Source organism: Sceloporus occidentalis, unplaced genomic scaffold (assembly GCF_023333645.1).
Source record: "Sceloporus occidentalis isolate IW3139 unplaced genomic scaffold, rSceOcc1.0.p SCAF_9, whole genome shotgun sequence".
NCBI lineage: Eukaryota > Metazoa > Chordata > Lepidosauria > Squamata > Phrynosomatidae > Sceloporus > Sceloporus occidentalis.
The window spans coordinates 27,686,456-27,713,472 of NW_028316989.1; the positions used below are offsets into that span (position 1 = coordinate 27,686,456).

The 27,017-nt window shown below is 41.5% G+C and overlaps 1 protein-coding gene and 1 long non-coding RNA gene across 4 annotated transcripts; both read right to left on the reverse strand.

Moving 5' to 3' along the window:
- Positions 1-363: 363 nt before the first annotated feature.
- Positions 364-12,528, reverse strand: LOC149307124 (uncharacterized). Its single transcript, XM_089538273.1, has 11 exons — positions 12,396-12,528; positions 10,914-11,054; positions 9,566-9,723; positions 7,989-8,110; positions 5,023-5,143; positions 4,526-4,676; positions 4,268-4,411; positions 3,400-3,528; positions 2,314-2,449; positions 1,638-1,737; positions 364-739 (listed from the first exon to the last, which is right to left on the reverse strand). The coding sequence occupies exons 1-11, from the start codon at positions 12,504-12,506 to the stop codon at positions 364-366; spliced, it is 1,689 nt and encodes a 562-aa protein (XP_089394399.1). The 5' UTR covers positions 12,507-12,528.
- Positions 12,529-15,142: 2,614 nt separating this feature from the next.
- Positions 15,143-24,922, reverse strand: LOC149307125 (uncharacterized). Of its 3 annotated transcripts, XR_016282338.1 has the most exons (4): positions 23,696-24,922; positions 23,423-23,504; positions 22,710-22,756; positions 15,143-15,291 (listed from the first exon to the last, which is right to left on the reverse strand). It is a non-coding gene; the product is annotated as an uncharacterized LOC149307125 (long non-coding RNA). The 3 variants fall into 3 exon arrangements; XR_016282336.1 differs by having other exon boundaries at positions 23,423-24,922; XR_016282337.1 differs by having other exon boundaries at positions 23,076-24,922.
- Between the last annotated feature and the right edge of the window lie 2,095 nt (positions 24,923-27,017).

Consider the following 27,017-nt stretch of genomic DNA (forward strand, 5'->3'; position numbering starts at 1 on the left):
TTTCAAGGGCATGTAGCTTTGAGATTTTGCAGACTCCACCTTCACAATATCCCCTCGTATTTAATGAGACTTGAGCATCCACAGGCCTTGTTATCCACAGGGGGTCCTGGAACCAGCCCCCAGTGGATAAGAAGGGACAGCTCTTCACAGTTGGATGGTTCAGAGCACTGCTTCCAATTGGTCAAGGGGTGTGGCAGGTCTATATTGGAAGGGCTAAGTAAGTTTGACAGCTATCAATCATTTTGAAACTTCATTTTTTTGCATTGTAGGAAGCCAACCAAGTCTATGAAAGCTTAGGCTACAAGTTCTTTCACCCGGTTAGTATTAGATGAATGGGCAGGCTCTGGTCTTTTTTTTTTCTCCTTAAGCAGGTGGCCTCTGCTCTCTTCCTGGCCTCTTCCTGGCCTTTGCTATCTTCCTGGCCTTTGCTATCTTCCTGGCCTCTGTGCTCTTCTTGGCCTCTGTGCTCTTCTTGGCCTCTGCTCTCCTCTTGGCCTCTGCTCTCCTCTTCCTGGCCTTTGCTCTCCTCTTCTTGGCTTCTCCCTTCAGCTGCCGCCGGACATCTTTTCCCTGTTGTGTTGGAAACCTGCAAACTGGGGTGTTATGGCAGCAACAACAGGGAGTTTCAAGACGACGCTTCTTTGCAGGTGGAGGGCTGCAACATGAGTTTTGGACCTCAGGACGTGGCAGCATGCGCTTATTAGTGGCTAGACGTCTCCGCTTGTTGTCCGGTTCATCCCTGGACAGAACAAGAGATAATGAAAGAGAGGTGTCACCTCAGAAGAAGACATCCAGGATGCCAGAAACATGAAAGTTTTAAGTAAGCATATACACGGAGATGAGTGTGGATTCCTTCCAAACAGGCATGGTAAAAATAATATTAGGACAGTGTTAAACATCCTTGAAAAATTTGAGCGCCAGAATGATGAGAAGCTGGCTATGCTGTTTGGTGGATGAGGAGAAAGCATTTGATAGGATTAGTTTGAGTTATCTACAAGAAGTACTGGAATGGATGAATCTGGGACCAAAATTATACAATTGGTTATTTGCTATATACGTTGAACAAAAGGCGTAACTGATAGTAAATAATGAAAGAACGGGTTATTTTAAAATTGAGCGTGGTACAAGACAGGCTGTTCCCTATCCCCTCTCTTGTTTATTGTTGCATTTGAGATATTGTTGAACCACGTTAGAACTAACCCTGAGATAAAAGGGGTAAGAATAAGAGAACATGAATTTAAAGCTAGACATTGTTGTCCACATTACAAGAATATACAGATGATAAATCAATCTAAAACCTCTTTTATAACAAAGAATTTAAGCAAGGATAAGAATGGGAAACTGAGTAAGATTTCTGGGTTTAAAATCAATAATAAGGCTAAATACCTAGGAATTGTTATGACAAATAGAAATATTGTTTCAAAATAATTATATTAAGCTTTGGACTGAGATAAAAAGGGATTTAGCTTCTTGGTCAAAAATACACCTTTCTTTTTCTGGGAGAATTGGAACTATCAAAATGAGCATTTTTCCACATATTTTGTTATATTCCAATAACATCAGATATGAAAGTATTTACAATCTGGCAATCTTTCCCTTTCACCCTTAAGAATATCTATATGAAAAGGTCAGCTCACCTGTGGTCCCAGTCGCTGCACAAACGCTTCTGGGGTGTGATTCTTCTCCTGTTGCAGGAAGGCTTCCCATGACTGTCTCTTGGTCCAAAGCCTCGCTTTGCTAATAAAGGAAGGAAATATTATATATAAATGTGTAAATTTATAAATGTGTAAATTTACAGCGCTTTATAAATAAAGGTTAATAATAATAATAATAATAATAATTTAAACAGGGCTATCATATCACCTCTTAACCTTCTTTTCTCCAGGCTAAACATCCCCACCTCCCTAAGGCGTTTCTCATAGGGCATGGTTTCCAGACACCCCAATTTTAGTCACCCTCCTTTAGACACACTCTAGTTTCTCAATGTCCTTTTTGAATTGTAAAATTATATCTCTTTATAATTTGGACTGAGGCCCGAACAGACAGGCCAAAATAAAGCTGCTTTGGATCACTTTGGAGATAGGCTGTTTAAATGATGCATGCGTCCTAAGAGGCTGGAAGCTGCGTCAAAGCCACACTCCAGTCCTAAGGACTAGAGCACAGCATTGGTACACCCTCTGGCCTCTTAAGTTCCATGTGCATTTAAATCGCATACCTCCAATGTGTCCCGAAGCAGCTTTATTTTGGCTTGTCTGTTCGGGCCATGAGAACTAATGGAAAGTGTTGTGTGTTAGCTTCTGCCTGGTTTCTTACCTGTCCTTTTCTTTGGCTGAGAAGGAAGAGTAGGAGGAGGAGGAGGAGGAGGAGAAGGAGGAGGAGGAGGTGGAGGAGGCATCTGGTGGACCTTTGGAGAAGGTTCAGGACAAACTGCTTTTTTCTCCTTCTTTTCCTGTTGAAAGCAAAAGAGAATGGAAAGGGTTATTAGAAAACCTGAAAGCAAACTGTTCTAAAAGGCTTCTGGGTACTGACCAAGCTATCTGAGGGTTTCCCTATATCTCCCCTCCCCATATCTGCAGGACAGGAAATTCACTCTAGGTTCCAATCTGAATTCCAGAGGAACTATCAAAGGTACGACACCCAATCAAAGGAAAGCACCGGGGACAGTCTTTTAAACTTTGGACTAAAGCCCAGAGCAGATTCACTGGCTTTGGAGATGACTTGAAGGCACACAACAGTAAAAAATGAGAAATCTTAAACTAGATTTCAATGTCCACGTTTTCTAGATGGAAGGCACATAGCTCCTCGGGGGTCCTTATTTTTCTTTTCTTTATGAGAGCCAGCATGGTGTAGTGGTTTGAGTGTTGAAGGCAGGCAATAGCAAACCTCCTCTGAACAAACCTTGCCAAGAAAACAAGGGTGCCCTTGTAAACTCAAGTAACTTGACTTTCAAGGAAGCAGGGCTGGGATTTAGCTAGAAGTCAGGTGTGTGGGTCTTCCTTTCCAACCCTTCCAGAGGCTGTGTATGTCTATAGGTTAGTGCCCCCTCCCTGGGTCCTTCCTGCCTTGGTCTTGCCCAAGAATTGAGGAGGCTGCTGGGATGGGCTCCTCTGCTCAGATCTGGAGCTTCTGCCCTCTGAACCAGAGATGATCATAGAATCCTAGAGATGAAAGAGACTCCAAGGATCATCCAGCCCAACCCCATCCAGCCATGCAGGAACTCACAATCATAGTATCCCAAAGAGATGGCCATCCAGCCTCTCTTTAAAAAACCAAAGGAGGAGACTCCACTACACTCTGAGGCAGCATCGTCCACTGTCCAACAGCTCTTACTGTCAGATTCAAAGCCAGATTGCCAGGGTTCTAATTAACATTTAAACAGCCATATTATGCTTGCTATACCTTCTCTTCCTTGTCTTCGGCTGTTTTCATCTCCTTCTTCTTCTTCTTCTTCTTCTCCTTCTTTTCTTGATTCTTTGCAAGAATTTCTTTATCTGTTTTGTCGTCTTTCTGCTCCGTTTTTGCAAGATTCTTATCAAGACAAAAACAAAACAAACAGTTTCATTTATATACCGCTTCATGCTGAACTAACAGTGTCTAAGCGGTTTACAACTGTAAGCTAATTGCCCCCAACAGTCTGGGTACTCATTTTAGCAACCTTGGAAGGATGCAAGCCTGAGTCAAGCTTAAGTCCCCTTAGCTGGGATTGAACCCACCCTTGTGGTTTTTAGTGAGTGGCTGCAATACAGGCATTTAACCACCTGTCAATCCTTCTAGACAAAAGGAAGAAAGGATACAGGAAAGGAGACAAAGAAAAAACAATGATTGCCAAAATAAAGCTGCTTCAGGTCACTTTGGAGGTATGCTGTTTAAATGATGCATGCATCCCAAGAGTCCAGAAGCTGTAACCCGATCCTTAGGACTGGATCGTGGCTTTGGCGTGGCTTCCAGACTCTTAGGACACATGCATCATTTAAACAGCATACCTCCAAAGTGACCTGAAGCAGCTTTATTTGGGCCTTTTGCCATATTTTTTGAATATAAGTTTTAATATAGCCCACTTAAACCACTGTTGCCTTAATTTGCAAAACATCTTGTAGCACCTGTGAGACTAACTGAGTATAAACGTTTGCAGACTTGTTCTCCATCCTCACATCCATGGAATCAATGGGTGCCCAGAACGGATCTTAGATCCCTCCTTGCATCTGCCGAAGTAGATCAAGTCTACAATGGCTGATGCTAAAACTTCCTTTGAAAGTACAAAACCTACCACCACCTGACTCTTCTGTGGGGGGTTTGGCTCTTTCTGGACCTCCTGTTTCAGCTTCTTTTTCCTGGCCAAATACAGGAGGTAGTCAGTCTCGGCTTGGAGCTGTTTACGCAATGATGTTTTATTTGTCTCAATTGGTAGCACCTTTGGATGGGAAAACACACAAAATAAAATCTCACATGTCATAGACAGCTTTAAGGGTAAATTCTCAGTGGGGAGAAAGATATCCAGATGCAAAAAATACTATGAAAAGTGTACCTTGTCAGTTAGTTTCAGCTGTTGGATGGCTTGCATTAGGTCGAAGGCCCCGCTGCCTAGCTTGTCTGCGCCAGGTAACAAATGGGAGCCGCCATCCAAGCCCCGTTCAACATCCGAATTGGCTGGTTTGGGTTGGCAAGTGAGATTAACCCTGTCCATTTGACCAAAGAGGAGAATGATGAGGGGGTGCCCCTTTTCTATGGAGTTTATCACAAGTGAGGAATTACTCATAATTTTGAAGGAAAAGAAAGTGGGGCCAGAACGCATTCACGTGAATTCGCTAGGTTAGCAAAATTACATGAATTGCATTCGAACTGGCTCCCCATTGCCCAAAAATAGCATGCCATTGCCCAAATTTGCGTGTGGCAGTCTATCACACAATAACGTTAAACCCCATGATTGCATTCAGATTGCCACTGGATTATACTTCCAATTTCCCTTGCCTAATAAACTCTCATATTGTAACTTTTCTCCCAAGAACCTATTTCCAGACTCACTTGGCTTCCTTCCCTGGGACTGAAATTTTCTGAACTTTTTCATTTGGCTTGATGGGAGCTTTTCTGGTGGAATCTTCCTTTGTTCCCACTTCTTTCTTGGGAGAAGAATGCCAAGAACAGCCTAAGAAGGAAATACAATTTTACCTCATCAAAAGTAAGTGAAACTCTTGATATAGGATATGTCAGGTAAAACTCTCTTCATGCATGTAAACGTTTAACAGATTTTCTAGTGGTCAAGCTGATAGCAGTTAGAATCACTTGAAATTTGTTGTCATCTACTGCTTTGGGGCAAATCATGGCCCCAGGCAGCCCTCCTGTGCTCAATGTAGCCCTCCATCTTTTTCAGTCCACAGGGGAGCCGCGCCGTGTGGAGGCTCCGGCTCCCCCACGGACTAGCCGGCGGTGGCGGCAGACCGCCGCAAAGCGGCGGTCTGTACCCCGCCAAAGCCTCAAACAAGCAAAGCACCAAGCTTGGCTTCTTCAGAAGTGACTTCATCCTGGCATTCCCACAAGACCAGGAGTTCCAAAACCACTTCCCGTAGTAATGGCTCCTCACGAAGGTCTGTAGGAGCAGAGCTGGAGATGATAGCTCTTCAAGCAAAGGCTGAGGCAGCAGCAGCTGCGAAACAGGCAGAATTTTCCAAAAGAAAGCAAGAACTCAAAATAGAGCAAGCCAGAATGAAAGCTGAATTGGAAACCTTGGAGCAAATAGCAAAGTCAGAACAACTGAATGAGAAGGCTCGGATCTTGGAGCAAGGTCTCAAAGAAAAATCACTGGCATCTGACATGTCTAAACTGAAAGAAGAAGACCCTAGACAGAAGGTGATTTCCTATTTAGCTGGTCAACCACGAGACCTCAAGGCAAAGAAGTTTCAGCCCATGACACTTCTAACGCCAGCTGCTGCACCCATTGTTCAGCCAGCAGAAGCACCACCTTTAGTGCAGACCTCAGCAATAACCTCAGTGCCTGCCTCACTGCTGTACCAGAGCCAGTCCTTCAACAGACAAAGAATACCCATCACATACCCGGTTAGTACCACTGTCCCTACTAACCTGGGTTACCAACAGCAACCAATCCATGCTTCGCTCAGCACAAAGCCACATTTGCAAAATGTGCCAGATCTATACTTCACAACTATAACAAGGAACCCAAGGAGAGATTTAACAGACAAAGGTGTTCAAAAATTCTCAGAAAAACCTGAAGACTACATCCTCTGGAAAGCCATCTTCCAAGGAGCCATGGAAGATATGGGGTTATCTGTAAAGGAAGAACTGACTTTGCTAATGGCATGGCTCGGCCCTTCATCTTCAGAGCAGGTAAAAAGACTTTATGCTGCTCACATAGCAGACCCTTCGGCAGCCTTACAAGCTGCATGGGACAGATTAGACCAGAGATATGGAAGTGCAGCTCAGATTGAGACCTCTCTTTTATGTAGACTAAAGGACTTCCCTCAGCTCACAATGAGAGACAGCAAGAAGTTGTGGGACCTTTTAGATCTTTTACAAGAGCTACAGAATGCTAAAAATAATCCACAGTTACCTGGTCTCATTTCCTTAGACCAACATATGTCACAAGCAGACACTGTAAGAAAGCTCCCATTCCAACTTAGAGAAAAGTGGGGTCAGGAAGTCTTCGAGTATAAAAGACAACACAGCCAAATATATCCACCTTTCTCACACTTAGTGAACTTTGTTGCCACCATGGCTCATATGAGAAATGACCCTCAGACAGGGCTTTTTGATCTTTACCAGGGTTCCGAAACTGAAAAGAGTCCTTCAAAAGCACCTAGAGCCAAGCAAATCATCTCAGTCAAGAAAACTGAGACTTCATTCTCCAAGTCTACAGCGGACTCCAAATCAATAACTAAATCCTTGTGTCCAATACACAAGGCACCGTACCATATCAGTGACTGTAAAGAATTTCGCAAAAAACCTTATGATGACCGCATTGCCTTGTTAAAGGAACAAGAGATATGCTTCAAATGCTGCACATCTAAAGAGCACAGAGCCAAAGACTGCAATGAAAAGGTAAAATGTCTAGAATGCAACAGTACTAGACACTGCACGGCGTTGCATCGAGCCACACCACCACAAAAGCAGAAAAAAACAACTGCTGAGCCAACAACACCTCAACCAGAGACAGTAACTTCTTCAGAAGTCAAGACAGCAGGTACCAGTTGTACAGCCCTGTGTCAAGAACCAGGTAAAGTGCGATCATGCCATCCAATATGCCTGGCCAAGGTGTTCCCAAATGGGCACCCTGAAGCCTCCAGGAAGATGTACATTGTCTTAGACACACAAAGTGATACTTCACTAGCAGCTCCAGCATTCTTTGATCTCTTTGATGTCCAGACTCAAGAGATAGAATATGTCATGACAACTTGCACAGGAAATCAAGTTATGGTGGGGAGGAACACCTCAGGCTTCACTCTAGAAACATTACACAATGGCAAAAGATTTGAGTTGCCTATTCTAATGGAGTGTAAGTCCACCCCTAGGAACAAGGACCAAATCATGAAACAACACTGCCAGCAAGACGACAAAGGTAATTGGATTGCCCCATTGCCTTTCCGCACACTCTACAGCTTTAAGAAAGACAAGGATTGTGGGAAATCCCAGGGTCTTATGCTGTCTCCCTCTAGTTATTTTCAGTGTGTAGTAAGATTTCAGCCAAGTCAGACCTGGAGAGAGTATTTTCCTTTGACAAAAAGATAAGTCCACAAAGGAAGAAAGATAGTCCTGAAAGAAAGATAGAATACATCAAGAAGAGAGAACAAGGTATTTAGGAAGGACTATTAAGAAAAGGAGATCAGTTTCATGTTATTTGTGTTATTTATACTGGTTATAAAGCTTTTGAAACTTAAAGAAATTTGTGGACAAGTCTTTTGTTCTGGCTGTGTTCCCGAGAGCCAGAGGCCTTACTACAGTCAAAGTCCATAGCATTGCTCTTGGGACAAAACACTTACCTTCTCCTGGATCCTCATTTATCTGGTGTGACGTAGACATTTTTTGGCAAAGATCTACCAAATGCTTTTCCTGAGCCTTGTATCTTTCCCTCATCTTCGCATGTTCAGAAATGGATTCAAGACTGGAGATGGGAAAAGAAATACAATATCCCTTTTTGCAAGCGGTTTACTATCTCCCACTGGTACATTTTGATTCCTTGCTCGACCATGAAATCCAATGAGTGACTTTGGGGAAGTCATTTGATCTGCTGGGGTCACCATACGTTGACAGACTACATGCACATGAACACACACACACACATGCACACGCACACACGCGCACATGTACACATGCTAGCTGCGCATTGTGAGCATTATGCTCTGCTGGAGTGATTTGTTACAGCATGAGTGTAAACCTATAATAATACAGGACTGCATCTTGTATGAATACCTCCACCCAGTAAAATCACATAAGTGTATCATACAATACAAAATCTGTATTAAAAAAAAGACCACACAAAAATACAGCCTCTAAAGGCAGTAACAAGGACAGAGTGCAAGGAAAGAAACTGATTGTCAGTTTAGTTCAGGCAGAAGAATGCCAGCCCTGCTGAGAGCTATTCAGATTCTGGCTGGCCTGGCATAGCAATGGACAAGAGCAGGTCCTTACTGGAAGCACCTTTTCCTCTTCCAATCAAATCTGGGAGAAGCACAGCTAACAGTCTCAGGTTGGTTAGAATGACCTTAATAGATTAGAAAGCTGGGCCAAAGCTAACAAAATGAATTTCAACACAGAGAAATTAGAGCAGAAAAATGAAATGCACAGATATAGGATGGGGGACACCTGGCTTAAGGAGACAACATGTGAAAGGGATCTGGGAGTCCAAGTAGACCACAAGTTGAACATGAGTCAACAGTGCAATGCCGCAGCTAACAAGCCCAATGCGAATTAGTCTGCATCAATAGAAGTATAGTGTCTAGATCAAGGGAAGTAATAGTGCCACACTATACTGTTCAGGTCAGGCCCAACCTGGAATACTGTGTCCAGTTCTGGGCACCACAATTAAAAAGGACATTGAGAATCTGGAGTGTGTCCAAAGGAGGGCGACTAAAATGGTGAAGGGTCTGGAAACCATGCCCTATGAGGGAGCTGGGGATGTTTCACTTGGAGAAGAGAAGGTTAAGAGGTGATATGATAGCCCTGTTTAAATATTTGAAGGGATGTCATATTGAGGAGGGAGCAAGCTTGTTTTCTGCTGCTCCGGAGAACAGGACCAGGAACAATGGATCCAAGCTGCAGGAAAAGAGATTCCACCTCAACATTAGGAGGAACTTCCTGACAGTAAGGGCTGTTAGACAGTGGGCACACTCCCTCGGAGTGTGGTGGAGTCTCCTTCCTTAGAGGTTTTTAAACAGAGGCTGGATGAAGCTTTGATTTGGATTTCTTGCATGGCAGGGGGTTGGATTGGATGGCCCTTACGATCTCTATGATTCTATGATTCTAGGAGACATTGGATCCTGACAGAGATGCTGGAATAGGGGAGAAGTAATGAAAGAAACCGGCATCTCTGCCTTGGACCCTTGAATTTAGTACCAACCATTTGTTTCTGGTGTTTGCAACTCCTTTCAGTGGGTCCTCCTGGGTGGTCTTCCACTGAAACTTTGCAGGTAAAATGTAGTCCTTATAATTTATCTTGCTCCCAGAACATGATGATGTATCTAACGTGCTCTCAATATCGGAGTCACTATCGCTGTCCTGTGGAATATAAAGAAGCGTGAGCAAAATGGCTTGCTGAAAGGCTTAGTTTCCCAGGTATCACTTGCTCCATGTCATAGAGCTGTGATATTCTTACAATGTTGTGCATTCAAGTCTTTTTCTACTCATGGTGACCCAAAGGTGAACTTATTCTATGGTTTTCTTGGCAAAATTTGTTCAGAGCAAGGTTGCATTAAATTCCTCTGAGCCTGAGAGAGCGTGAATTGCCACAAATTTTCCATGGCTAAGTACAGATTTCAATCGGCCATCTCTTGGGCTTCAAGAGACTACATACAGTGCTTCCCGCAAGTCTGCAAGACTACATCATCCACCATGGGAATTAGGGACTGACATTTTATATTAAGATATTTGCAGACCACAATGGCTTGGGAAGCTCAGTACTTCCGGGAGTTCTTCCCATGTACCCCTCTGCCTGAGGAACCTCCTCAATGCCCCAGCAGTAGGAGCTGTAAATGGTGGGAGGATTTGAGAGGGCCTTTTCTGCTGGGGTACCTACAGGGATCGAATTGGCACCAACACCACTTTTATTGGAGGTCAAATAAAACACAGCATTTTGCTTCCCTGTGCCATTGGAGTTAATCCACATTTGTGCCTGTGTTTGGTCTCAGATTGTTTTAAAAGAGTGTGGGCTCTTCGGTTTTAATTTGCCATTTTTTAAAATATAGGTTTAACCCACTTAAATTACTCTTGTTTAAATTTGCAAAGAGATATTGCGGCATTTGTGAGACTAACTGAGCAAAAGAAGTCGCAGCATAAGCTTTTGTAGACTTGGGGGCTGTACAGACAGACAGGCCAAAATAAAGCTGCTTCGGGTCACTTTGGAGGTATGCTGTTTAAAAGGCATATGCATCTTAAGAGTCCAGAAACTGTGCCAAACCTGCACTCCAGTTCTTAGGACTGGAGCTTGGCTTTGGCACAGTTTCTGGCCTCTTAGGACGCATGCATCATTTAAACATCATAACTTCAAAGTGACCCAAAGCAGCTTTATTTTGGCCTGTCTGTACGGGCTCTTGGTTTCCTTCCTCAGATGCATGGAGTCAACGGGTGCCCAGAAAGGACCTCAGATATCTCCTGAGCACCTTCTCACTCCTTGCATCTGCCAAAGAAGATCAAGTATACAAAAGCTGATGCTAAATCTTCTTTTAAAAACAGAAGATCTGGTCCAGCACCTTTGGACTTCTCCACTGGGTTTTTGGCTTTTTCAGAGTCTTCATTTCCAGCTTCTTTTTCTGAACTAACTTCTGGAGGTAGTCAAGCTGGGCTTGGAGCTTCTTCTCCAATGGCATTATCTTTGTCTCGACTGGGAGCATCTTTGGATGGGAAAATACACAGAAATAAAATAAAATCCCACATGTGCTCTTTAAAAGTCTCCTACCAGAGCAAGGCAAACAAGGGTTGGATGGCAATATTCTGAACCTAATGTAAACATTGTTTTCTGGGGGCAGGTTGCAAGTGACACATCTTGTTCACATGGTCATTATGGCATTACTGGTTGTTCTTTTGTAATAGGAACTGAACAACACATGATCTGTGACTGTAGAGCTTTTCTATGTTAATAGGTATAACAATGTAACAGAAATGATGCAATATACAATGAAATGAGTTTGGACAAAAATATCCAAATTAATAGCAAAACCCAGCAAGACAAATCATTTGGATCTGTGTATTCTACAAACAGATGCAGGACGTTTCAAGGGAAATATGTCTGTTTTTGTTTATATATGCAATACAGATATTTCAAATCCCCAACAAAAAAGTTAGATACAGTACCGTATTTTCCGGCATATAAGACGACTGGGAGTATAAGACGACCCCCAGCTTTTCCAGTTTAAATACAGAGTTTGGGATATACTCGCTGTATAAGACCACCCCTCTTCCAACGCACACCAAATAAAAATTTAAAAACATCAGATTTGATTTCAATATGGTAATTTTAATTCAAAGGCTTATGACATGCAGGTACTTAGCAGGAAAACTTGTTGTATACAAAGCCTGCTTGGATTGGTCAGCTCTCCCTGCCTGCCCAGCCCTCCCTTTCTCCAGGACTATCAGAGCGGGAGCGCAAACATGGCTCTTTTTTCCATACCCCCGGGCATCCTGGACACCTGCAGCTTGCGCCACCCTTCACTTACACCTTCCCGGTGAGGCACCCCCTCACCTCATCATCGGGACCGCATTAAGCCACTTCTTTCCACGAATCCTGGTGAATGGATTTTCTTCTACTGTACTTGTATAGTGCCGCCCTTGCTGCTTTCATACAATTGCCACATATGGTGGGGATGCAGCTGTGGCCATTTTTGAGCTCCCCCCACCATATGCGGCAACTGTAGATTTTCCAGTCCGGTTCTGAAGTTTCAACACCTGCCCTATAAGACAACACCCGGTGTATAAGACGACCCCTGACTTTTGAGAAGATTTTTCCTGGGTTAAAAAGTAGTCTTATACGCCAGAAAATACAGTACTCAAATATTACCTAGCCGTGTGCTTATTTTTGTTAAGAATTCACTTGCTATATTTTTTTTTCCAGTAGAAAGGTGATATTTAAATAAACCTGACTTGTCTTGTAAAATCTATTGCATGGCTCTCACTGAAGACAAATCTCTGTGTCCCATTGTGTCTAACCCCCTAGTGGCTTCCATCCTTTTCTGTACCTTATCAATTAAGTTCATGTCATGGTTGGATTCGCTGAGCTCCCATTTCGTGGCCCCTTGTTGGTCTACTACAAAGAACATATGAGATTCTTTCTCCAAGCCTTGTTGCATATCGAATAGTGCGGATTTTATACGGCACGTGAGACAAAACCTGTTCATTTGATCAAAGAGGAGAAAGATGAGTGGTGCCCCTTTTCCATATTGCAGCCTGTCTGCTAAGTCCAAGAACCTTTTGGATACAGTCACCCAGATTCACTTGGCTCTTTCCTCTGGGCCTGCAAGAATGGTCTTGTGAACCTCTGACCCTGAAGGCTAGGGACAGTCCAGGGATTCTGTTGGTCTCCCGTCCAGACTCCCTGGCCAAGCTGACACAGCTAGTCTTGGAGCTGGTGCTGGAATCCCATACGCTTCTGGTCCTGGGGGACCTCAACATCCCCTTCAAGGCTGGATCATCAGATCTTTTTTTTTTAAATATTTTATTAAATTAATACCACTCCCTATATCCCCCAAAGAAACCTAGAACAATTTCCACATTATTAATACACATTTCATTCTGTGACACTTACACAAAAGAAAAACAGATAGCACACTTGCTTATCTCCCACGCCACATTCTCACAATTCTTGATGAATGTGATTGTAATCTAATAAGATCCATATGTAGCGCTTTCCCTCAGTTTATATTGAAAACGTCTAATTAATTATTTAGAATTTTTTATTGAAGGGTATATCCCCTTTTCCCATTAATTTCAATTCTTGTGTTTCGTCTCTCACAAACTCTAGCTTACTGATCTCTATCTACTTGAATTTGCAAAAAAAGAAAGCAAATTTAAAAATTACATTGACATATAATATGTCCCTTGTTTTCCTTACAAATTCCCATCACCTATCATAATTTTTATACAATTTCGTCCATATTTGAGGTCCAATTAGCTCTTTCCCACCATCCCCCCCCCCCATAAATTTTATGACAGATTCCCAACTTGACCTCCATTTGAAGCTATCTTGGTTTTCCATTTTGTGTGAAATTAAATCTAATTCCATCATATGAAATAGCTTTAATCTCCATTCTTCAATTTCTATTGTCTTGTCTGATTTCCAACCTCTTGCAAAAACCAGTCTCACAGCCGTTAACATATAAAATATAATTTTCCCAAACCTTGTTCCTACATCTCCATCTAACATACATAATATCATTGTCACTGCGTTAAACTTTAATTTAACTCCCAAAATTTCATTGATTTCCATCTGAACTTTTTTCCAAAAGGTTTTTGCTTTGTCGCATAACCACCATAAATGGTAGAAGGTACCAATGTCTTTCTTACAGTCCCAGCAGATCTTATTGCCCACTTTATATATTTTATCTATTTATTCAGGTGTTAAATACCACCTGTACAAGATTTTGTAATAATTTTCTCTGACATATTGCAAAGTAGAGTATTTCATTCTTGCATTCCAGGACTTCTCCCACTGTACTAATTCAATTTCCCTTCCACAGGCCTGAGCCCTTTTAATCATTACATCCTTAATTAGTTCATCCTCTGTATACCGTTCCAACATTTTTTTATAGATCTTTGACAGAGTTTTACCAGCTTGACTCCATAATATCTCTTCAATATCAGATTTAATGTTAGAGAAGCCTCTTTGTTTTTTGTCCAAATTAAATCTCTGCTTTAGCTGTCTGTATAGAAACCACCCAATTAATTTCTCATGAGACTTCATTGTTCCCCCTATATCAATCAAATCATTATACAGTGGACCCTTGTTATACGCTGGGGTTTGGTTCCAAGATCCCCTGTGTATAACAAAATCTGTGTTTGCTCAAGTCCCATTAAATATAATGACATAGCAAAATGGTGTCCTTTATAAAAATGGAAAATCAAGGCTTGATATTTGAAATGTATACCATTTTTGAACATTTTCAAACCGTGGATGCTTGGATCTGTGTATAAAAAATCTGTGTATAAGAAGGGCTGACTGTATCTTATCCATATCTCTTCTCTTTTTGGGCCCATACCATACAAAGCCCAGGGACGTAGCTAGGATTTTAGGAAGGGGGGGGGGGTCCAGACTAAGTGCCGTCATTATAATGGGGCTTGAGTGCGGCGGCACAGCAGCACACACCATTCATTTTTCTAACGGAAGGGGGGGGTCCGGACCCCCAGATCCCCCCTCCCCTTGGCTACATCCCTGCAAAGCCTCATGAGGTGAAACCCACAGAGGAATATTAGATTTCTGTAATGCGCTCTACATGGGGCTACCTTTGTACCAGGTTCAGAAGCTTCAATTAGTTCAAAATGCAGCAGCCAGATTGGTCACTGGAACATCCAGGCCAGACCATATAACACCTGTCCTAAAATCCTTACACTGGCTGCCAATTAGCTTCCAGGTGCAATACAAAGTGTTGGTTGTTACCTACATGGCTTGGGCCCGAGTTACTTGAGGGAACGCCTCTCCCTACACAACCCGCCCTGCACCCTCAGAACAACAGGGAAGAATTTATTAGTTTACCCAAAGGTCAGATTAACACCTACTTCCAAAAGAGCATACACAACTATGGCTCCCAGGTTATAGAATAACCTGCCGGAAGAAATCCGTCCCATCACTACCTTTAAGAAGGCATTCTCTATTGGGAGAAGCGGGGAAATACAAATAAAACTTATTATTATTATGTTTCAATCATATTGAATGAATGAAATGTATTACGTTCGATGACCAGCATAAAACAATATAAAAAGTACCAACCTCTTGGTTTTGATGTCTGTGGAATCTGTCAGTGGGTCCGCCTGGATGGTCCGGGTCTGGAATCGTGCAGGTTTAATATAATTCCTGCTCTTAGAAGCAGTCTTCTGCTTGTCCTCCATTTCAAGGCTCAAGTGGCTCTGACTGGCCTCAGGCTGTAGAAATTAAGACAGGTCAACAAAATAGCTTGCAGAATGAAAATAGCTTGCAGAATGAAAATTTAAAAAACAGAATATAAGATGAGACTGTTTGCTGATGATGTAGTTTATATCCTAGAAAGTCACATTTTAAAGCTACATTTAGAATGTCCCAGTTTCTCCCACTTTCCACTTTTGTTCTCAGCTCACATCCATTGCTGCAAACTGAACTCAAAGTACAGAAGTGGCTTGCACTTCAACTCAGCAGGAGGAAGAGAAGGAGGGAGAGAGAGAGAGAGAGAGGAATTTTGACTGAACAAATAGATTTATTTTGGCCACAGACCAGAATGTGGTGGGATCTTGCATTTCCCACTAGGCTCAGGCAAAAGCAAACCAAATGCAGCCCCTCCTAGCTTTTGCGATTGTCTTCCTTCATCACCTTTGCTACCTTGACTGCACTGTGATGCTCAAAGGCCAGATGCGTCCCAGTTTTTAGCTGTGAAATGTTGAAAGCCATGAGGTTCTCCACCAAAATGCTCAACATTTTGGACAGAAGAGTGTGGGAGCAGGCAGATCTCCCAGCCTTACATCTGTTCTAGTGTTTTTGCCTTTAAAAAAATAAGATGAGGATCCATGCCTTTAAAAGTGCAATAGCTTTTTACTTTTTAAAAAGGCCTTGGCATCAGGGGACTTACAATCAAATTGCACAAATTGGTGTCCAGTGTACCACAAAGCAAGCCAAGAGAATATATCCTCATGCTGGACAGAGAGTAATTTCATTTGCATTTCAGACAGATCAGTTGTATCATATATATATATGTGTGTGTGTGTGTATATATATATATATATATTCCCATGTAGCTTTGTTGATTGATGAACCAAGCAGCTTCATGGAGACCTGTGGCTACTGCACTAGTTTTATTGTCTCTGGTTTATAGTTCCCACAGCTTCCACCCTGCTTTAAAATCTATTACAACTTCACAGCTAAAAGGAAAAGGGTTAGGAAAAGGAAAAGCAAAAATGAAGTCTTAATAGGGAAAATGTTATAATGAACCAAGCTTGCTTTTGAGACATGGAGTTGGAGTTGCATTGCGAGGTATCCCTTATTATAAGGGTTGCCCCTTATCTGACGTTAAGAAAGCTTGTCCCTTATAGGGCTGGCAGGTGTATAAGAGATGACTCCTATTCCTTTCCTTTTATATAGACTGAAGGAGGTGAAAAAACACATATTTGGGAGCATGGGCCCTTTATAAAGGCAAACATATGTGTGCCTGGTTTCTCTGTAATGTGTGTGTGTTTATGCATCTTCAAGTTGCCTCTTGATCCATGGTGACCACATTAATGTTATGTGGTTTTCGTAGGGAAGGAAGACTCAGAGATGGTTTTGCCAGTTCCTTTCCCCCCTGAAATATAGCCTTGTAGAGCCTGGTATTCATTGGCAGCCTCCCATCCAAATAATATCCCTGGCTTAAATGCTCCTTCCAACGCATTCCAATGCAACACAAATCATAAAACAACAACAGCAGAAACCCAGAGCTGATGACAGCAGCAACTGCAAATATAACATCAAAGTGAATCAGGATTATCAACCGTGTGGCAATCCTAACAAAGATACTGACAGAATCAGCCCATGATATCTTTCTATTGGGATTTCTCTTGAACTGGAGGAATACATACATGCCATTTACAGTCATAATAAAGAGGTGTCGTGTTTCATAGAAGAGAGTGTGCTTTCCATTTATTTCTCATCACCTTCACCTGTCTGGATTTCCCCATCAATGCAAGGCTCCAGAGCCTGTCTCTCAATTGTTTAACAGGCTTTTATTGTATTTTATTTAAAAAAACCCTCCCCAATCTCACACAATTTCAGGCCTTTTGGAAAGGCAATACTCTCCCACAGTGTTTTATATTGGAGTCCTTTGTTATTCCCCAAATGAGGAGGAAAGCTATTTCTGGATTCAGTACAGGACTGGTCATTTTTCAAGATGAAGCCACAGCATCCCTAAAAAGTGGTACTTCTCTTGATCTAGACACTATGCTTTTATTGATGCAGCCTAAGATTGCATTGGCCTTTTTAGCTGCCGCATCACACTGTTGACTCATGTTCAACTTGTGGTCTACTTGGACTCCCAGATCCCTTTCACATATATAAGTCTCTCGTTCAGCCAAGTGTCCCTCATCCTATATCTGTGCATTTCATTTTTCCACCCTAAGTGAACTATGTTACATTTCTCCATGCTGAATTTCATTTTGTTAGCTTTGGCCCAGCTTTCTAGTCTATTCGGGTTGTTTTGAATTTTGATCCTGTCCTCTGGAGTATTAGCTATTCCTTCTCATTTGGTGCTTGAAAACACTGAAGTTCTGGACCATGCCAACCACTGCCATGTCAGGATGCACAGAGAAGCCCTTGAAATCCACAAACACCTGGACAATTTCAACAGGAAAGAGGAAACTCTGAAAGTAAACAAGGTTTGGCTACCCATCCTGAAAGATAGCAAGATAAAGACTCAGCAAATGCAAATGAGAACTCTCCCAGCAGACAATGACCAGTCAAGCAGACATTAATAGTCTTGTGCAGACCCTCAAACCCTGAGGTTTGCAACAAAAGCAATACACATGCAAATTCACTCCTGCCTTGCCAGGTCACACCATATATACAGCCAAATCCTTTCCAGGCAAACATTCTCTGAAGATGCCAGCCACAGATGCTGGCGAAATGTCAGGAAGAAACTCTTCTAGAACATGGCCACACAGCCCTAAAAACCCACAAAATACTCGTATAAACAGTTAGAAGAAAAAACAAAATTAGTATATCATCCAAATATATGTGGCATCTCACTCCAAGAAAGTTAGCCCAAATCCACACAGACTCCAACTCTTAGAAGAATGGTTGAAATTCTAGGAGGAATATTGGAAAAGCAAAATAGATCTAATTTAAGTTAATACAGTTATAAAACCAAATTTTAAGTTGCAAAATGGTTGGATAGAGCTACAAAAACCACAGAAGTACCAGGACATTTGGGCAGGGGTATTTTATATAAAGCTTGTAATGCAATTAAGGAAAGTCCAGTATGTGTGAGAAAAGATAATTAAGATACATATAGACACAGGTACTGTATATATAAGCAAAATACTGTAAATTGTTTAAATGAATCGTATTTGTTGTATAATTTAGGATGAGACTATAAACCTTTAATAATAACAATAACAACAATAATAATAAAGCTTGAACTGGGAAACCAGCCAGGTCTACCTGTGTCTACATGTTTACAATAAATAAAATGAACCAAAAAAAAAATTAAACAAGCACTTACAAGGAACAAGCAATTCGCAATCGATAGAGAAGCCACACAAATGACAAAGTACACTGAAACTACAAGAAATAGCTGCAGTGTGTTGAGGTCCGTCTGGTCTGAAGCTCAGTGGACACTCAACTGATCAAGTTCTACCTTGGTCAAGATTCTCTATGATCTCCTTGGAAACCAAACAAAGACACTGCATTCTACTTGGTCCTATCTGATCAATTCTCCATCCCTGATCCAATGACATGGGATAGGATGTTCAATCTATTTTATACTAAAAACAGAATTAAAACTATTTAAAAACTTAGGTTAAAACAGTAAAGCACTATAAAACCCCTTGTCACATTAACAATTTGTTTCCAAAGTCTTGGAAAGGTAGTTGTCCAACATCCTTTGCAGATCTTTGAGAACTAACTTACAACCGAAGGAACAGCACCATCCTCTTCTTTTAAAAGCATGTTTACTTATTTTAAAATGCTTATTTAAAAATGCTATATTTTGTATTCTAAGCCACCTTGAGACCTACTCATGTGAGAAAGGTGGGATGAAATGTAATAAATAGCACAACCATATAGTTCAATGAATGTAACAGATGAAGGAATAAGAAAAAGGATGCAATTATAAGAAGGGGGAGAACTGAGGTATAAGCTCCCAGTACTCCAACTACCCTTAGACTATGTGGATTGCGGGTCAATCCTGAATCTGTGTGGAAAGGAAGTTATCCTTGATCAAGGGGCTGCCCTCCCTTCCCAAACAGAAGAGCTCTGTAGGAGCAAAGAAAGAGCAACGTTATTGATAGGAAATATTTATAAGCTTGCAAGGCGACATTATAGAGGACTTGAAATTTATGTTTACATTACTGAGATTCCCATGACTTCATTGAGTATATATTTTAACAGTCAACAACAGAACATATAATTGATTTCTCTTTAGTCAACCCACGTACATAAAATGTATCTAAAGGGACACATCTCATACTGTCTCCCAACAGACCTGCAGTTATAACTGTAACATTTGGTGCCTTCAAATGTTTTGGACTACAATGCCCATAACCACTAGCTAGGGCTTATAGGAGATGTAGACCATGCACCTGGCGGGCACCAGCTTGAGAAAGAGCATGGTTGTTCACTGGGGCTCCTTTTGGAGACGGCCAAATAACTGTGCCTGGCTTATAGCACTGCAGCCAGGCTATTTGGAGGGTTTTCTATTTGATAGATATGACTCTGTGATATGATCTGCATTGGCTCCTGGTCTGCTTCCGAGCCTTTACTATATTTTTTACAAAGAATCACTCAGCTCAGTAGCAGATAGATTTCCAGACTGGTTTGGTTAACCACAGAGAAGGAAGGCAGTCTAATGGTCAGAGAAAGGAGCACTTTTTTACAGGCAGGAAATATGGCTTCCATTATCCACTGCATTGTTGGATGCCCTTCAAAAAGCTACTTAGGCCATAATCCCATCAGTGTTTTAAAAATAATAACAATTCAGCCTAAAAGCTGTAATGCCCAGATAATTCTACCAGCTTACCGATGAAACCTAAATCAAATCATATTTTAGAGTGATATCATTTAAATCTACTTACACTGAGATAGCATTTCTTACTGTCACTGGCATCAGTGGTTCTGAGTACCTGGCTTGTTGGGGGCCAATTAGCTTACATTTGTAAACCGTTTAGACACTACTTAGGCGGTATGAAGCGGTATATAAATGAAGCTTGTTGGTTGTGTTGTTCCAAAGTGGCCCAAACCAGCTGTATTTTGGCCTGTCTGTTCAGGCCCTTAGAGAAGTTACTTTTGGACTATCTCCCCGATCATTCCCCACCAGCTAGATAGGTCCATCTAGCCCAAACTTCTCCAGCATGGATATTTTTACCCTAGTGCTTGCACTACCCTGAACACTGGCCAGAGCTGGTCAGTATCATAGTCCAAATGAGCAACCCTAGCACATCATGGGCGCGCCACAAAGGGCCCATCTGTACCGGGCCATTCAGAGGCTACAGCCGTTTGCTTTTGCCTGAGCCTACTGGGAAGGGTAACCACATGCCACAGCCCCGTTCTGCTCTTCGGAGGACTCAAAAAGAAGCTGACCCCAGCGACTCCTTGGAAGGGGTGTTATAAGCCCCGCAGTGTGGCATTATGACACCCCTTCTGCGCTGTATGGGCACTGCACTTGGAGCATGCGGACGCTCAGCCCTCACCTCGCCCACAGGCTGGCACAAAGTGCTGGTCCATATAGCCCCTTTGTTTAATGGAATGGAATGGAATGGAATGGAAGCAAGCTAATGACAAAGGGGAAAAGTGGGAAAAGAAGGTAGAAACCAAGACATTTTAAAAGCTGCTTAAAAGGTGAGACAACAGAGGATCAGTCCAGACTGTCCCTGCCAAATTGGGACAGTTGGAGGGCACAATGAAGTTCCAGGGGGGTGGACTAGATTATCCTCTGAGATTCTATTATTCTAATTCCTGCTCACCCATCCATGCCAAAAAATGACTCACTTCGTGTTTTCATGCCAAGAATAGTTATGTTTACTATCCACCTTTTTCTTTAATGAGATGACAGGGGTACAGATGGCTTTCCTCATTCCTTTTGTATCTATTCCACAGTCCTGAGAGATAGTTCCAGCAGAAGCAGAGAGTCACTGGGTTACAGTGAGGGTCATGGCTGAGTAGAGATGAATCAGGATTTCCCTAGTCACCATCCAGCCCTGTAACCCCTGATGTTTAGGAACTTGGCACCTTTACTGCCTTTGGGCTTTATGGCTCTTTAGCACAACAATGTCAAGTATGCCTTTGGTCTGATGAGCTTGGCCTCAGAGCAATCCACCTCTTATGAAGTTCACACTTCACAGATAATGACAGAGTGAGTTGCCAGAAAGCTATGTTAATCATCTCCCCATGACAGTATTGCCATATTAGCTGGCAATGACTCTGTGAGCCCTTCTGCTGTTTGGATAATTCAGCCTCTTGTCCAGAATGGTATGTAGATCAATAGGTGCTGCCTTTCCAAGCAACTTATGGAATCTGATTAGATGGAAGATGTAATTAAAGAGCAAGATGGCATGCCAGCTGCAGTTGTTACTCGATCTATTTGAGTTGCAGCCACGGAGCAGTGCCTCATTGCTGTGATGAACCTGGGAAAATGTAAATATCAATTTCTTCATGCTGGCTGCCCTTTGTCTGCTCTCCTTAGCCTACTGGCTGTCCTTGCTCTGTGGGATCTATTAGCCAATTATCCCTAGACTTGTGGCCTCAGGAATCCAAGGCATCTTGTGGGTTGCATCGGAAGTGAGCTCTCCATCATTCAGCCTGCTGATTTCCACACAGCAGGCCAACATCTCTCAGATGCTCCAATCTGCCACTTTCCCCCCACCTCCTGAGCTTAGGAAGTTATTTTTAAGAAGAATGAATATCAAAACATTATAATGAATATAATGCTTTCTGTACCTGAGCTGTGATCAACTGTTCTACAACCAAAAAACCCTGAATGTGGGTACCTGAGCTATGCCAGGATGATGCTCTGAGTCCCAGCATGATATTTGCATGTTGTTATAGTCACTTTTTGAAAGTAATCTTCCAGACTTTGCTTTCTTCAGCAGAGCTCTATATCTTTAACTACTGCACAGGAGGCAGGGCTGACTGGCTCCAGGAGCCCATCTACTCTACACAATTATAGTGTGATGATCCCACTTTAATTGGCATGCTTCTATCCTATGCAATCTTGGGATTAGAAGTTTAGAGAGGGACTTTGAGAAATCTCATCCAGAGAGTTCCAGTGCCTCACTAAGCTAGAATGGAACCACGGTAGTTAAAGTGGAATAAAAGTGCTATACTTGTGTAGTGTGAATGGGCCCTCAGCACCAGGGACTGGGTCCTGTGTGGCTGCCATAAGTTAACAGGCAATTTATAAGCAATACATAAATACACATAAAATATGCATTATCATTCTCTTCTTCCATGGGGATATCTCAGGGATATCTTCATAACTATAACAGCTAGAAATCTGTATTTTCCCATACAGATGGTTGGATGTATGGATATACTTGTGTCTGACCATCCATCCATCCACCCAATGCATACATCTATATATTTGTGATCATATCCTTAACCAAGTCTGTCTGTCTATTTAATAGCCTACCTTTAAATATACAAATTGTTCCAATCCAGTTGTCAAGTAACATAGAGCTGGAAGAAAAAATATTAGAACATATATTAGCTGGTGTGGGTAGGAGGGTGAAGTAGAACTAGCGATGGGTGAGACTTTCATTTATGGTTAATTTAATCATAATTTACCAAACATTTGTGTTATTTCTTCATGTTTGGCTGGAAAGAACTTGAGGGAAGAAAGAAAAATGGACAGCTTTTCTTATCCCTTGCAGGAGTACAAATGCGGTCTGATCATTTCAGCCCTCTTTCTCTCTCCTGGAATCCTTTCCAAAGGAGAGCTGGTAGGAGAAAACATGGATGGGAAAACAATCCACCTCAGATCTGAAATTACCATTACCTGCTTCTCAATCCTGGCAGGGTTCTTTCTGACAGGGCAGCTGGTAATAGTAGACCTTGTCGGTCGAGGAACCTTTCAATTACAAACACCTAGATGTTTTGCAACCATTACTACGTTGTGTTCTTGTCTCCTGACATCCACATCTGCATCTGTCCCTTGCATAGCTCTGAGACGATGAAACCCAGACAACTGCTAAGTGCCACGGATATTAAGATGGTCCTACAGATGTGTGCCTCATTGCTCTTTCGTGTGTGTGTTTTTAGTAGAATTACTTAAATTGCAGTCCGTATGTGGCAAACTTTTCCTAATTTCTCCTAGAGATAAAGCTACAGTTGAGTCATAGATACCGATTTCTGCAGAGAACCTCCAGCCGTTCCATACTTGCTTCCTTCTGCAAGGCTCCAAACTCCAAACAATAAGGAGATGCATCTGACAAGAGAAAAATTAAGAAGGGCAGGAGATGAGTGGGATGAATGATACAAGCCAAATGGTCACTAAAGTTTACCGGTAAGAGAAAGAAAACCAAAAAGGGGAGGAAAGGATGGAGGACAGAAAGGAAAAACAGAAGGACAGAGAAAGAACACAAAGTGGGGGAAGCATAAAGAGTTTCTAGCCCTTACAAAACTGCTAGCAGCATGTGGTCCCGATGCTGCTTGGTATCAAACATGCTGTGAGTGAGGACCACCATGAGATGGAGTGGTTTGAGCATTGGAGACCAGGGTCTAAATCCCAGTTCAATGCAAATAAAACAGGTAAATGGCTGGCACATAAATTAAGGAGAGAGAAAGGGAAAAATATCATCAATAAGATAAAGAAGGATGATCAGTTACTAATCCAACAGAAAGACATAGAGGAAGTATTCTTAGAATATTACAAGGTATTATATATGAAACAAAAGGAGGAAAAAGAGGGGATTCAGGACTTTCTGGCAAATAGTAAAATTCCAACATTAACGGAAGAACAACAGGAAAAATTAAATAAATTAATTACAAAAGAGGAAATCCAGGATGCAATCAAAAAATGTAAAACAGGTAAAGCGCTGGGAAATGATGGTTTTACGGCATTGTTCTACAAAACATTTATGAATGAAATTTTGGAACCACTACAAAGAGTAATGAATGAGGCTTTGATAGGTAATATACCCGAAATGTGGAAACAAGCAGAAATCACACTTATTCATAAGGAAGGCAAAGATCGATTGAATCCAGCGAACTATAGACCCATCTCTCTTCTAAACAACGATTATAAAATATTGGCTATAATATTATCCAAGAGACTGAAAGAATGTTTAGCCGAAACAATAGATGAAGAACAGAGAGGATTCCTCCCAAAGCGATATACAAGAGAAAATGTAAGAATGGTATTAAATATATTGGAGTATTATGAAAAACATAACGAGAAAAAATTGGGGAATTAAAATTAAGGAATGATACAAAAAGCAAATTAATGGAAGACTGGGAAAGAGTGATGGAATTCTTAAAAGAGAATCTGGGTGAATATGCGTATATTAAGTTAGATTAGAATAATATGATGGATTTTACAAATTAAACTAAGTCAGAAGTTGATTTTATAGGGAAAACAAGTTAGGAATCTGGATTAAGTGGGTAAATAGGAAGTCAATCTGTGTGTATGGAAGAGAGAAGAGTGAAAGAGACGAGGGCGCGTGAGGTGAATTTGTTAAGAATGACATTGGAGATAAGAGTGGAAATTTAGAAGATATAAGAAGAAATAGATAGGGAATTATGAAGAGTAGAAAGTAGAGGTAATTGAAGATATAGGCAGCCTAGTCTCTGGAGCAGCAGAAAACAAGCTTGCTCCCTCCTCAAAATGGATCCCACCCTCTCTGAGGGGAGGGGAAATGCTCGGAGTCACTACTCTAGCAAAGACTCCGTGAGGCCTACTAGTCACAAAGCATCCAGCCCCCCTCCTGAGTGACTTCTCCTCAGACTGGTGGCATCCTTCAGTACAGTACTTTGCAGCACTTCCTGGATATCTTTTTAATGTCCCTTCCTGTTTAAACGCCTCATCATTATGGCTCACAGTCACCCTTTTATGCCTGGCTACTATTAAAACCCACATTGTACATTTTCCAAGTTGTGACTTTCTATCTCAACAAACATACCTAGCTCCCTGACTCTCTCCTCATAAGGCATGGTTGCCATAATAACTTTCACCATTTTGGTTGCCATAATTGTCCACTATTACCAGAGACAAAATGTAGGACAAATTCGAGACCAAACTGTAGGACAACTGCAGGACAAAACTCAGCCCAAAATATAGGACATTTAAGAAAAATGGAGGACCTTAATATGCACAGTATAGCCAGACTAAAGTGCCAGCGCAGTGTAGTGGTTTGAGTGTTGCATTATGACTCTGGACATCAGGGTTCGAGTCTCTGCTCAGCCATGGAAACCCAGTGGGCGACATTGGGCAAGTCACACTCTCTCAGCCTCAGGGGAAGGCAAAGGCAAACCTCCTCTGAATTTGCAAAAAACCCAAGCAAACCCATGTTTGGTTCGCCTTAGGGTTGCCAGGTGTCATGATTTGAAGGTACACAACAGCAACAAGAAAAACCTTGGGCAAGTTACATGCTCTCAGGCACAGGGGAAGGTCGTAGCAAACATCCTCTGAACAAATCTTTTCAAGAAAGCCCCATGCTAGATTCACCTTAGGATCACCATAAGTGGGAAATGACTTGAAGGCATACACACACAGAGAGAAAGAGGGACAGAGAGATTTTGTATTCTTCTTGCCTTCTTCCCTACTCTGTCCTACAGACTTGTACATATGTTGCAGGGATTCTTCTTCTCATCACACTCTTCAGCATTTCACACATGAAAACTGGGACACTTGTGGTCAAACAGCATGAGAGTTTGGCCACAAGTGTCCCAAGATGGCAAAAGTAAATGATGATGAATTCACAAGATATCATTTTGATATCTGAATGAATTTTTCAGCAAGCCAGGGATGTTACAAGTTAATTGTGATTATTATGATTTGGGGTCTGATCTTAAATTGCCTACAACTTTCTCTTCCTAGAATCAGAAAGAAACCAAGTTATCATTTATTAACTGAACACTGATATTAAAACCCAGAGGTCTAGTAATATTAAGATACCTTTTAATCAATTGACAAATATTACTGTTACTGTCCCAAGTGCATAAAGCAATACAAATCCCCTTTTCTATGGAACTGTACTTACTAAACATGACATCAAAGATCAATAAAGAAGACTCAAAGAAATACTGGTGAATTATACTTCCTTTAGTAAGAGCAGCGAGGCTAGTCATTGCCAAAGGTTGGAAGGTGGACGAACCTCCTACAATAAATAATAATAAATAATAAAAATTTTATTTATATACCGCCCTTCTATGAACCAGGGCGGTGTACAAGATAAAATCATATACAATACATACAATAAAAACCACAGATGCATTAAAAGCATATACATTAAAACATTCTAGCCAGCATGTCACTGCTGACATAGAGGGGGAGAAGAGACTAATTGAAGCCTGGTTCAGGGAATGCTTGTGTGAACAAGAGAGTCTTCAGCTCCTTCTTGAACTGGACCAGGGAGGTGGCCGATAAAGGACTGGAAACTTAAGACTGAAGAAAAGAAGAATATGGACAAGTTAACACACATGATTAATAAAAAACTGATCCATAAAACAGAAAAAGAATGGGATCCATTTGAAGAGATAATGTAAATAAATTGAATCTAGCAAATGTAATCATACTGTAACCTAGGTAAATGCAGATAAATATCAAGCAAGGCATTGCTTTGAGTTTATATATCACTGAGTTTATTTAAATAACAGAATGCAGAAATAATAATAATAATAATAATAATAATAAATTTTATTTCTACCCCGCCTTTCCAAAAAAATGATCAAGGCGGCTTACAAAAGTTAAAAAAAGTTACAATACAAAGTAAACAATTAC

Excerpts from the sequence above, each read along its gene's own strand:
- LOC149307124 (XM_089538273.1), bottom strand. The coding sequence starts at position 12,506 with ATGCAACAAGGCTTGGAGAAAGAATCTCATATGTTCTTTGTAGTAGAC. Across the intron at positions 5,144-7,988 it reads AAATGAGGATCCAGGAGAAG|GCTGTTCTTGGCATTCTTCT; the intron begins GTAAGTGTTTTG and ends TTTCCTTCTTAG. Across the intron at positions 4,412-4,525 it reads AGCTGAAACTAACTGACAAG|GTGCTACCAATTGAGACAAA; the intron begins GTACACTTTTCA and ends TCCCATCCAAAG.